The sequence below is a fragment of the Amphiura filiformis genome, chromosome 18 (assembly GCF_039555335.1).
Source record: "Amphiura filiformis chromosome 18, Afil_fr2py, whole genome shotgun sequence".
NCBI classification, from domain to species: Eukaryota; Metazoa; Echinodermata; class Ophiuroidea; order Amphilepidida; family Amphiuridae; genus Amphiura; species Amphiura filiformis.
In genome coordinates this window covers 33,147,973-33,160,575 of record NC_092645.1, presented here as the reverse complement: position 1 = coordinate 33,160,575, position 12,603 = coordinate 33,147,973, and the positions used below count along the sequence as shown (strand labels likewise).

At 35.4% G+C, this 12,603-nt stretch overlaps 1 protein-coding gene across 1 annotated transcript in view; it reads right to left on the bottom strand.

Annotated features, from left to right (window-relative positions):
- The window catches only part of LOC140139103 (uncharacterized), a 31,774-nt gene extending 20,382 nt beyond the window's left edge, over window positions 1–11,392 (bottom strand). The window contains exons 1-10 of the mRNA XM_072160884.1: window positions 11,386–11,392; window positions 10,801–10,902; window positions 10,340–10,441; window positions 7,991–8,092; window positions 6,384–6,482; window positions 3,705–3,944; window positions 2,625–2,729; window positions 2,040–2,282; window positions 956–1,060; window positions 571–813 (exon numbers count right to left, since the gene is read on the bottom strand). Coding sequence (XP_072016985.1) covers window positions 571–813; window positions 956–1,060; window positions 2,040–2,282; window positions 2,625–2,729; window positions 3,705–3,944; window positions 6,384–6,482; window positions 7,991–8,092; window positions 10,340–10,441; window positions 10,801–10,902; window positions 11,386–11,392 — 1,348 coding nt within the window. The remainder of the gene's footprint in view (window positions 1–570; window positions 814–955; window positions 1,061–2,039; window positions 2,283–2,624; window positions 2,730–3,704; window positions 3,945–6,383; window positions 6,483–7,990; window positions 8,093–10,339; window positions 10,442–10,800; window positions 10,903–11,385) is intronic.
- Between the last annotated feature and the right edge of the window lie 1,211 nt (window positions 11,393–12,603).

Genomic DNA, 12,603 nt, shown 5'->3' with positions numbered 1-12,603 from the left:
AATGTACGTTCCCTGAGCAAACTACGATGCGCACGCACACTGCAGGGCAAAGAACAATGGAAATTGTTATAATTTGCGCGCATACTACCGGGCAATGGCGTCATATGTCAAGTGGTCTATATAAACATAGAGATACAATAAATTGCGCATTATTCCTTTGATGTCGAATTCATTTTCCAACCAGCTGTTCATATATGTAGTACCATTGTTTCGAACAAAAGGGTTCCCCCATTAAATTGGTAACTGATCACACAGCATATTAACGCTTTACACAACAGGCGAGTACATATAAATGACTACAACTAAGTCACGTGTAAGTGCACCCCTTGAGAAAATGGTACCATTGTTATTGAACAGCGCAAGGGTATGCTTGAGTTACCTCAAATAGTCGCAAGCACACAAACCTTCTATATAATTCCAAGGCGGTACCCGAAGTGGCTTGTGCCTCTCTGACGTAACCTCTCTAGATATTATACTAAAGATTTAAATAGAACCCAAAATTAGTGCTAAATGTATACACATGAACTCTGACCCTTGTTTTCTGAGATTATAGTTAATAATCAAACTTACAATCGTCATTAATAATCGTTACATTAACGATATTCCGTTTGCACAGTTCCTCTGGCACATTACTGATGATTCTAACTGAAAATACTTCCGGTAGCTCGTTCTCATCGTCATTAATAATAAAAATGCTCACGCATGCCTCGGTTTGATCTTCGTCAAAAGAAACCTCAGCAGATGATATTGATATATAGTCGCTAATACCCTCACTAGATGTCGAAACTGCAGTGCCGTCTATAGTATATAGTACTGAAAATGCAATGTTTTGGAAATATTGCCTTTTAATTTTTTACTGGTTCTAATCTAATGATAAAGGAAATATATGCTGGTAACTAACAAAGAAGATAATGTACTTTTACTTGGGAGGTAGGACACGTGTAATTGTTCTTACCAACTGAAGACTGCGAATGTAAATTCCCGGTGCGTACAATAGTTAGATCAATCTTAGTGGCGGATTCAGCTACAGAATAACTAGCTTCAGCAAAGCAATACATTACTGAAATATAACATGAGCATGTGGCATTATTTAATATCATGATGATTTGATTTTCTTTTAGAAATTAACGACATTCAAATCGTAAAGAACAAAATGTGAAAATTCAAGTACGCAAATTTTCATCTGTTTATGAATTATATTGATTTGGTAACAAGAAATTGAATAAAATCTTCAATAGGAAACCTATTAAAACAGCTCTTTTCAGAGCCACCATCTCTTGATATGGAAAATCTTCCAAATCATAGGCTACGATATCATTTAGCAAGGGGCAGCCCACACGATACTCTGTAGACATGAGGCAATCTATATACTTACAGAGCTCCGAACAGTTTGTCCTGAAGAAGCCAGAGCTAATCATGACAAAAGCTTGTCAATTTCGATAGCAAACCGTTGAAACCCTCAATATGTAAAATCGTGCAATATAAATACACACATTATAACTAAATTATATTTATCATAATTTGCCTGACAATGGCATTTGTTTGTAACCAAACCTTGTTTTTTTTTCATATGAAAATGTACGATCAAGTTCAAACTATTGTATAAATTAGTCCGATAAAGAGCTCAGTTCTTGAAGAATTTGGAAAATAATGGGATAAATATTAAGCGAAATCAAATTCATTTTTATATAAGATTTTTTCATTTGTGATACGATCAAGCAAAATCAGTCGGAACTCGGAAATATTAAATTTTCAGTTTTTAAAAGGATAGTTTAAACCATCTACAAAGCTGAAATTTGCAGGAAACACAATTGAATTTAAACAACCAGTTCCAAACATATGAGCAATTAAAGAATTTCCAAAACAGCAGGAAACAAAAGAAAATATTTCCTTTGTTTGGCTACATCTCAAAATCAATATTTCCGAGTTCCGACTGATTTTGCTTGATCGCATCACATTTGTAGATTGACCATATAAGGTAGTTTAGTTGGAATACCAGGTTGACTGAACACAACCGAATGTCGAAAATTAAATTATACCATCGTTATCTTCGATTGTTACTTCAGCTACATTCGGTAATCCTATTATTGCCCCATCTTCATCTCGTAACACAAGATGGAATGATTCCTGGTGTTCAACCACGTTATCATCCTTTATACCCAACATGAAGGTAAACATTGACTCGGAAGGATCGTCACTAGCACCGAAGACCACGTGTCTAATGATTGGTTCATAGTCTTTGTTGGCCTTAGCTGTTGCAGTTTCGCTGGTTGACACAACATCTAAAACAGAAACACAAAAGCAACATTTATTTTTGATGTCCTTTTAACCAGCGAGGGTTTTCACTTACTCAAATTAAATTGACATCATATCATTATAACCAAACAAGAATCTTCCTCCTCCCTGCTTGTACATGTAGTAAAAGTCGTAACTCGTTCTCAGAACAAGTTACGCAAATAAAGTTACAATTTAATAAATAAGAATTTATCAATAAGATTCAGATTAATTTTCCAAGCTCGTTTTCATTAAACCACCACCACCGGAGACCGAAACCGTGATATCCTTCACAGAGAAGAGCACCTAGCAATTGCGCCACACTCTACCTTACTGTAATTATTCCTTACCTACGCTTACGACTCTGTTGGAGTAACCCCGTCGGATGATACTAATATTTACTGTCGGAATACCTTCGACAACAGAATAGGATGTATCTCCGAATGCAATCTCAGCTGAAAGTCAAATAGAATTGAAAAAGTTACTTCCGTGGTACACCAAATCTGTGTAATAGAACAACATTCAAATGTCAAGCACTGCTACCAAAGCCATTTGTAGTCAGAAGAGCTACCCGCGTCAGCTTGTCCATGCCTTGCCGTGCTCTCACAGTACCAGTATCTAGAACCATAGCTACTCGCAGGACCTTCATCCACACTACAGTTCACGTTTGGAATAGCCCACCAGATGGAGTAGTCGGAGACATATCTGCGACGCACCATCCTTCAAGAGCAGAGAACATATTACATGAGCATCTTACGTCACTGTGAGCTTGTCCTTTTTAAGGACTATTCTTGTTTATTCTATTACCCCACAAAAGTGGTATATTTGAGTGGTGTGGAAGTATCATGTTAACTACTGCGTTGCAGTGTTATTAGTTGGGTAAAACCAATAAGCGGCATACCATTGTCAAGCTTGGATTTTAAGCTTTTAGAAAAACAAGTTTAATAATTAATTATTTAAATTTTATGCAAATTAGCTCTTGAATAATTAATGAGCTCATAGCCAAATATGATGAAAAAGTATTTTGATTTATATTTTTGAAGTGTATGAGTACATCAATGTGGCATATTCATGCAGTTTTATATACACTGCCGTGTTTCCACATGTACTAAAAGAAATTCGAGTTAATTTGGACTATATTTAACAAGTTTATGGACATTTTGGGCTATTTTTAGGGCAAAATTTGGCCTAAAAATGGTTAAAATATGCAAGTTTTTAACATTTTAAACCATTTTATGATGTGTTAATGGTAGTTATATTAGGGAAAAGGTTTTTTGTTCATAGAGAAGTGATACATTATCAAAGCTGTTCAAAAGATAAGACCTTATTTGTGTAAATATTTTTGCATGCATATTAAGCCATTTCGTGCCTTTGTTCAAGAAAAACTGTTTAGAACTTAATATGAGTGATATAATAAAGTATAGTCTTACTGTCACAATCTTCAATTACAATTGAAGTACACTGCATCAAACCAAGAAGCCCCAGACTTCCTCGAGACGGATTATCTAAGCATAGTTCAAACCGCTCTTCTCCTTCAATTCGCAGATCTAGTGGACTAGATGATACGGTAATGTTTTCCCGTGAAACCCCAGCAACAAATAATACTTCTTGACTCTGAATCGGTATATAGTCATAGCCTTTGGTTGCTGTCGCGTCTGCCGTGTTCAAATCTAAAAGTAGTGCGCAAAATTCAGATGAAAGCATTTTAAATTTAAATGTAATAAAAATAAACAGTATGAGTTAAAGTTAAGGTCAGGGTTCAAGCATACCCCACCGTGTGTACAGTGCAATTCACCCATTACTGACTTGAAAATATTCCGCCATAAGGGCGTATTACACTAAATCACTGCGCGAAAGGTGCAACGGTGATGAGTTCCGGTTAAACGTATATGGCTACATGAGACAATGTGGTGTCCTTAGGGACCATGTTCTTCGTGAGGTTGGCATGTTCTGATTTAAATGAAAGATGCTAACCTATTAATGACTAAAATAGATATGAAATTATACAAATCGATTTCACAAGAAAAGTAAGCCCTGTCCGAATTACTGCTAACGGAACAAGTTTTAATGCTAGTTTTGGCGTTGACATAGCGGCGTCACTTTTCAACATTTTTAATAAAAAACTGAACCTGTAAAGTTCCCCAAATTGAAGCTTAAATGAAATTTCAGTCCTTAATTAATACAGGGATGACGTTAAAAAGTGAAAACGCCTGGTAGAAAACGCCGTTCAAAAAAGGTGATTTTTACGTGTAAATGTTATTTGGTGGTTTACGCCCATAATGACTATTTTGCCATGATGTGCTAGCTCCAGTGCGGTCTTTGTAAAAATCTTTTGGGGGGTGGGGGAGGGTGGGGTGGGTTGTACAGGTTAAGGTGCTTATCAGGGTCAGTTGTCTTGCAAAACATTTCCTATTGATAATCATTTTGGTCTTATGTTACCGTGATAATTGCGCAGAAAGCGCGAAAAAAAATTCAATTTTACACTATTTTTGCCCAAAATATGGGTAACATTTTGTGTTTACCTAGCTAATTTTCAATTTTACACTATTTGGAGGGTTAGGGGGTTGGCATTTTCTTTTGGGGTGGCTTTTAGGGGAGTGTGAAATTTTCCTTTGGGGTTGAGCTAATAAATCAACTCATTTGGGGTTTTTAACCCCCAGCAAAGACCACAGTGGTTAGGTCTGCATCTTATCTAACATACAGTCAGAAAATGAGGCAGGAAAATATAAAAAACGTGACTATTTTTCATGCTAAATTTTATTTTTAATAGCAAAAATATCCTAATCCGCAAAATTATTTTTGAAGACGGATATTAAAATGTTCTAGGTTAAATACCATTAATTCATTTCATTGCAAAACTAAGCAATTACAAGTACAATTTTCTCTTACATGAAACTTTCACAGCGCGAAAGACATTGTTAACAATTAAGAGTAGAAGATTGAATCCCAAAATAATCACAACATGATGACCCGAGGCTTTTCTTTAAGTGTAAAAACCTCGCAGTGTTTTGGGGAGACCTGATAGGAAGACACCGGTAAGGTGGAAAATCGATATCCAGCGGAAGAATGCAGGGGAACTTTTCATCAAAACAGTTAAATAATGGTAGAAAATATATAATCATATTAATATTTGTAGCTCTCATTAGTGATGTGTAACATATACCCTACTATCAAAAATTGGATCTTACTATATACATGTAGTAATTTTCAGCTCTACTATACAAAATATCATTATGTATTTCAAAGGTCGAAACCTCAAAAAAACAATTTGTGTGCAATTTTGGTCAAATTCTTTTTGTGTGGGGGATGTGTGCCAACTTAAAAAAGTATCTGTAAATAACCAAATAACCAATACCAGTTTCCATGTAAATCATATTAATCATATTACCATTAATTCTTTATAGCACAGATTTCATTACAAGCACACTTTTCTCTTACATGAAACTCTCACCATATTACAGTTATTTTGCCTGTTACGCAATATGACAAAATTTTTACATAATGAGGTTTATGTAACTGAGTCTACACATGAAGTGGTGATGTTTCGTATTTCACATTTGAAATTACATGTGCTTTTCATGCCCAGCAACAATACCTATTTCTATCGTTATGTACAAATACACCAACTTGTAATACTGAATATATTCTAAATAATGTCAATTGTATCAGATGATGTTTCGCATTTCACAATCATTTGAAATTACATATGTTTTTTCTCGCCCAACGACTCTATTTAATGGTAATTACACTAAGCCTAAAAAGAAACTTATGATGTTATACAGGTCATATCTTAAAATTCAAACTTACACACAGGATTACTTCAATACTCTACTCTAAACACAAGTTAGTAAGTAACCAAGCAGTTGTCCAAATTGCACTGATATGATATGGAGTTCCTGGACCACATTCACAGCCCAATAATTGGCTTCCAACATAAGAAATCTATGAGTGAGAAGAATAGTGTGGAACACGACCTGTTTCTTGAAGAAAGTGTGTGAAAAGCAGCAATCACCCCGTTCCACACTATTTCACTTATTCTTTGGAAATAATCACCTGCATAAGGATCTTGTAGGCATTCTCACAGATTAACAATGTTATAATTAACTTACCAACCGAGTCGTCCTGGGATAAGACACCAACGCGTAGCACAGTAACTTCAATCGAAGAGCCTTCTTTTAAAACATACACAGGTTTTGCAAATCCGAAATCTATAATAAGTGATTTTTTTTTTCAATATTAGGCAGAGGAAATAAGACCCAAATATTTAGACTAACCCAATGGTTTTAAACCCGAAATGTAAGTAATTTAAGTTTCTGCAATCAACACATGATTATATGCTTTTGAAAAACGATTATTATTCAAAATTGTCTTGATAAAATATTGCAGATTTAGAGAAAATTTACCAAACTGTCTTTACAAATCTGTCATTTTATAGAGAATTTGCCAAAAAAATGTCTTGAAAAATGTGTGATTTTGATGTATTTTGATGTCTGAAAGGTAACCAATTGGATACCTTTTGCCTTGCTTCTAAAAAGGCAGCCAATTAGCTACGTTTGTAATGTTTGAAATTAACCAATTGGCTGTTGGCTACTTTTGGGGAGCAAGGCAAATGTAGTCAATTGGCTACCTTTCAGACACCAAAATACATTGAAATCCCATATTGTCAAGACATGTTAATAAAGTTTTCTATAAACTGATAATTTTATCAAGACATTTTTGAAAAAGGATAAATAATCGTTTTCAAAAATATATAATCACGTGTTAATAGCACTGTACATCAATCGTTGACAACAGGTGCTACTGTTAAGGGGGTACTACACCCCTGCCCAATTTTGTGCCTATATTTGCATTTTTCTCAATAATTATAGCGTATTGGGGACAAGTAAGATATGTATATTATAGGGGCAAGGACTACAACTACTGCACTGGAAATTTTATTTCAACACAAACAACAGTTGTGGAGTTATAGTCAAAAATGAGGGAAACCCAATATTTGATCAATAAATCAATAACTACTTGCCTTGAGTTGCTGAATTTTCAGTGCAGTAGTTGTAGTCCTTGCCCCTATAATAAACATATCTTACTTTATACCAATGTGCTATAATTTTTGAGAAAAATGCATAAATAAGCACAAAATTGGCCAGGGGTGTAGTACCAGCTTAACAGAAGTTTACAAAAAGTAAAACAACGATGATTGTTTATAACTTCATATTTGCGGTGACTATCGCACCATCTTAATGAGATTTTAGGGCATAATGTATTGGGTTTTTTTCCTGTTTATGGTCAATTTATTAAAATAATGTTTGATTTCTTTCTCAAAAACTTAACTCAAATCAAAAGTATATCAGCGCTTTGAATATTAAGTTCGGACTAAATAAGTAATTTCTCACCTAGGAATTTGGAACCATAACATATGATAGAAAGCAAAATTATACTTCTATGCTACTCAAATTTCACTCACCGGAGCGCTTTCGCCGGGTCAACCGGCGTCTTCAGCTGTTGACCCGGTGAAAGCGCCCCGGTGAGTGAGATTTGAGTGGCGTAGAAGTATAATTTTGCTTTCTATTTACGTTACCGCTACGTATGAATATGCATCATTATATGACATGGTATTTACATGTTTATGATATCAGTAACGAATTTAAGTTAACTCATTATACATGTCATCTCTTTCATTTCCTGATGATACAAAATTAATCTTATACTGACAATTTACCTGTACTTTGGATGTCGCATGTCGCACCAGTAAATCCAAAGGGACATAAGCACTGACCACCAGTTATACACACACCGTTGTTATTACAGACAGGCTCACAAACTGAAAGTAACCAGAAGCAGGGGAACAAAATGAAGTTAAGTGTGGCACTAAATATAGTACACGGGGGCATGGGGGAAATGCTTCAGTCAGAAATCTTGGCAAAGTTGTAGCCCCGCCCCGTAAAAATCCACAACTACGAAAATAGCCAGGGGGCAAATTCGACACTTCCACTTCCATATTTGATATTCATGTAATATCGAATGACTACACTTCTACTCGTGCAAAGTGTTTTTCCTATGTCGTACAATATATTCTTGTACGTATGTCACAAAATGAGGCATTCAATATTATTATTATTATCATTATTATTATTATTATTATTATTATTATTATTATTATTATTATTATTAAGCTGATTTACTACGTGACCAAATATGATCCAAACCATGTGTGTGTACACAATAATAGTATCAAAATGGACGACCAAAAGGCTTCAATTGGGCCTTCGTTTTGAGAAACTACGCATCCCCTCAGATACCCCTGCGTCGTCGCGAAAGCTTGACACGATTAGCGGCTATTATTTATATTTTCTACATCCCCAATTGTCTGCCTCCCCCTTTGCAAAATCGTTCCGCAGCCGCTGCTGGTGAACTCAAATTGGCGTAACAAGTTGTATTTTCGCCAGAAAGGATACAGATTGTTAACATTTCTTGACGACATGTTAATTTTCTCAGACAACTTGACCTTTGACGTCATATAGTAGACTTGCTTACCAGTCGTAAAGTGAACTTAGGGGTGGTGCAATAATTATGTGTACCCCGGGGGTGAATTATAGGGGGGGGCAAAGATTTGTTGACAAGCCAGAAGGGGGGGCCAAGCATTTTGGCAGGTCAAAGGGGGTCAAGCCATTTTTGGCACAGATATTTTGGGTACCGTTTCTAAAAAGGCGTAGGAAAACATTAGGAACACATTCAAATATGCAAAATTTCCTGCTCGCTACGCTCGCATTATATGATAAGACAATTTAATGTTTTAAATTCGGGTTCCCCAAAATCGTGCATGTGTAAGGGTGGCAAAGATTTTTTGGCACGTCAAAAGGGGGGAGCAAAGCTTTTTTGGCACGTCGAAAGGGGGGGCAAAGGTTTTTGGCATGGCCAAAGGGGGGGCAAGCGATTTTGGCAGACCATTATGAGAATTCACCCCCCAGGGGTACACATAATTATTGCACCACCCCTTAAACATACATGGTACGAAAATTCTTGCCGTATATATTTGGTTCATTAATATTCATATTTCATCCGGGCGGTTATGTCTTCGACCATGCATAAGTATGCATATCACCATTTATACCTGTTGTAGATTCTTTGGGGTAGTATAACAGTGACCATTTTGGCATATTTATTTTGGTGTTTTTGAGTGCAATTGTATTTTATCAATTCATTTTGAGTGCAATTGTATTGTATTTTATCAATTCATTTTGGTGCCAGGTTTTCGAATTTTACCTTGTGTTAATTTGGTTGCCCCCCCCCCCTGTTATTAGGTATCTCAAACTTTTTTAGCAGCTGGTCTGCTCAGTGCAATTTTGTCTGTGATAGCTATTTCATTTTCATTTTTATCTATTTTTTCACATATTTATATCCAATCTTTTTGTAAGCAGCTGGTCTGCTCATTATGTATTCCCCTTTTTTCAAATTAAGCCCTTTTTAAAACAGCTGGTCTGTTCTGTGTAATCCCCATGATCTCATTTTTGTTTGGTATTATCAATTATTTCTAATGTGCAATATTTGATGCTTTTATGATATTTAAATGTTTCTCGCGTGCAATTATTCTAAATGTAATTTGATGTTTTTACAATCTCTAAATGTTTCTTTAAAATGTTATTAATTTGATGTTTTTATACTATTTAAATCAAATTGTAAAATTCATGTAATTCAGCCATTTGGCTGCAATGTGTTATTAATAAATATGTGACCATCCACCACAACTGAGCCTGGATGTCGCCAGTGCCACTATTGAGATATGCTCCATTGAACTTAACAATAAACAATAGGAAACAAAAGATTTATTGACTGTTTTATTGATTTTTCACTACTTACATGTCAAGTACTGTAGACATGATATACATCATATTAAAGCTAATTTCAAGCAGAATATTTTGGGTGAATATCTCAAAAATGATGATTGGCGACTTCAGGGCTCAGTTGTGCTGGATGGTCACATATACTATTCTATAACTATTCTATTGTATAAATAAGAATAGAAAGAAGACATGTAATATTTCCCAAACATTGATATTTCTCAATTCACCTGGAGCTGGAATATTGCATGATGGTCCTGAGAAACCAGGAGGACAGACGCAGATGTCTCCAGGCACGCAAACACCACTGTTGTCACAGGAGGGAGTGCATTCTGTGAAGCAAAGTAAGTGTAGGTTCATAAGGATTCGGGACATGGTCTTGAGATTAAAATGAGAGTAGAATAACATTGATCATTTCCGTACTTCCCAAAACCCTTTGCAAACAAAAAACATCCAATCGTCACTTCTCGAGCGTGCACAATAACAACACTCCAAGTTTATGTTGGAAAAAATCAGGTTGACTAGACGAAATTTAATCTCCGTTTTACGATTCCCAGATGATTAAAAGTATTCACAAAAGATAGTTTGAATTTTCTTATGTCGGGAATAAGAGAAATGGGCAATTTTTGTAATTCCCGTAATTGTGTTAATATAAATAATAAAAAGAAAATATTGATATTTCTCAATTCACCTGGATCTGGAACATTGCATGATGGTCCTGAGAAACCAGATGGACAGATGCAGAAGTCTCCAGGTACACAAACACCACCGTTATCACATGAGGGAGTGCATTCTGTAAAGCAAATAAATGTGGATTCAAAGGAAGATGGGTGTAGATTGTATTGATCAGTTTCCCGAAACAGTTTGCACATAAAACCGAAACTACGTCGTCGTCGATGCGTACAATATGTTCCAATAAAACAAATTGCGCCCGGCACGGTTTTACATTCAATATGTAAGCTTTTGTTAATTGTTCCATTCCAAGTACCGTTCACCGCACGTGACCCAGATATGCACCAAAATGACCGCTAATACAGGGTGTCCCAAAAAAAAAGAGGCCCCTCATTGCGCCCTCTTTTTCTCCTATTTCAGAAAAGTTGATCAAGTATATGTTGGTATGTACAGACGCCTTTACCCGTTAGCGTTAATAAACCGAAACAATTATTTCCATCGGCTCATAACTTTTGAGGATATGCCCTTTTAAAGAAATGTATCCGTTTTTCACTCTGTCCACGGAGGAGGTTTGGCTACCTTAAAGATTGTAAAGTGCATATACCATGCATGAATATAAAACATTCCTCGATGATAACTTTATAAAATAACAACTTTATTTTAGGGAATGGGCTTTACCGGTGGGCTTTTGGGTTATGGATTTTGTTAAGGGCTGGGGTATGAACGTTTGGACAGTATTTATTTTGGGACATTAGAGCACATCAGACATATCGAATTGCATTCTGAATATGAAGAATGTCATTCCGATATCAAATAATTTTGATTTTTTGAAATTCGCAATTTAATACACATTTTATGGCAAATCATTAAAAATTGATATTTTTGATATTTAACAGTACTTGAAGTAAACTTTATAAATCTATTGATTTATACTTAAAGTGTATGTAGGTGGGATGAAAAGCCGACGATCAATTGAAAATTTTGACCTTTCGTATTAAAGATATGGATTTTTTTTCCCAAAACACCAAAAAAAAAAAAATATGTCTTTTTGGGAAAAAAATCCATATATTCAATATGAAAGGTCAAAATTTTCAATTGACCGTCGGCTTTTTCCTCCTCCTGCTACATACACTTTAAGAATATATCATTAGATTTATATAATTTACTTCGAGGACTGTTATATATCAAAAATTTGAAAAATATCAAATTTTTGTAATTTGTCAGAAAATTTGTATTATATTGTGATTTTAAAAATGAAAATTATTTGATATCAGAAAGACATGCTTCGTATTCAGAATGCAATTCGATAGGTCTGAGGTGCTCTCATGTCCCACAAAAATACTGTCGAAACGCAATAAACGCTCATTTTGGATCCCTTAAGTGTCATTATAAATTTGGGCGAAATTGATGTGGGATGGGACTTCTTTTGCAATACTTGCAATTACTTATGTTTTTCTGGGTTATTTTATGCCTTTTTGTTTTATTATGTTTCTTACTTTCTTACTTTATTGTTTCTTGCTTTCTCTTTATTGACAACATAAGTCATTTCTCTTTTTGGAATAAAAGGTAGCCCTAAAAAGGGCTGTTTAGTTTGTCTTTGGTTCTTTTGAAGTGAGTTTACTGTGCTTTTCTGCCCTCTACCTGGTTGCCTCCTTGACGAATACAGGTTTCAGCCCTAGTCCTCATTGCATCAATTGCGTTGCGTCCCAACCTTGTGCGCCGGATACTTGCGAATATAGCAGAAATACGTTTGCAAAGATCTTGGATTTTGCCACAAATGAGGAAATCAAGTGGTATAAGGTCTGGTGATCTTGCATGTCAC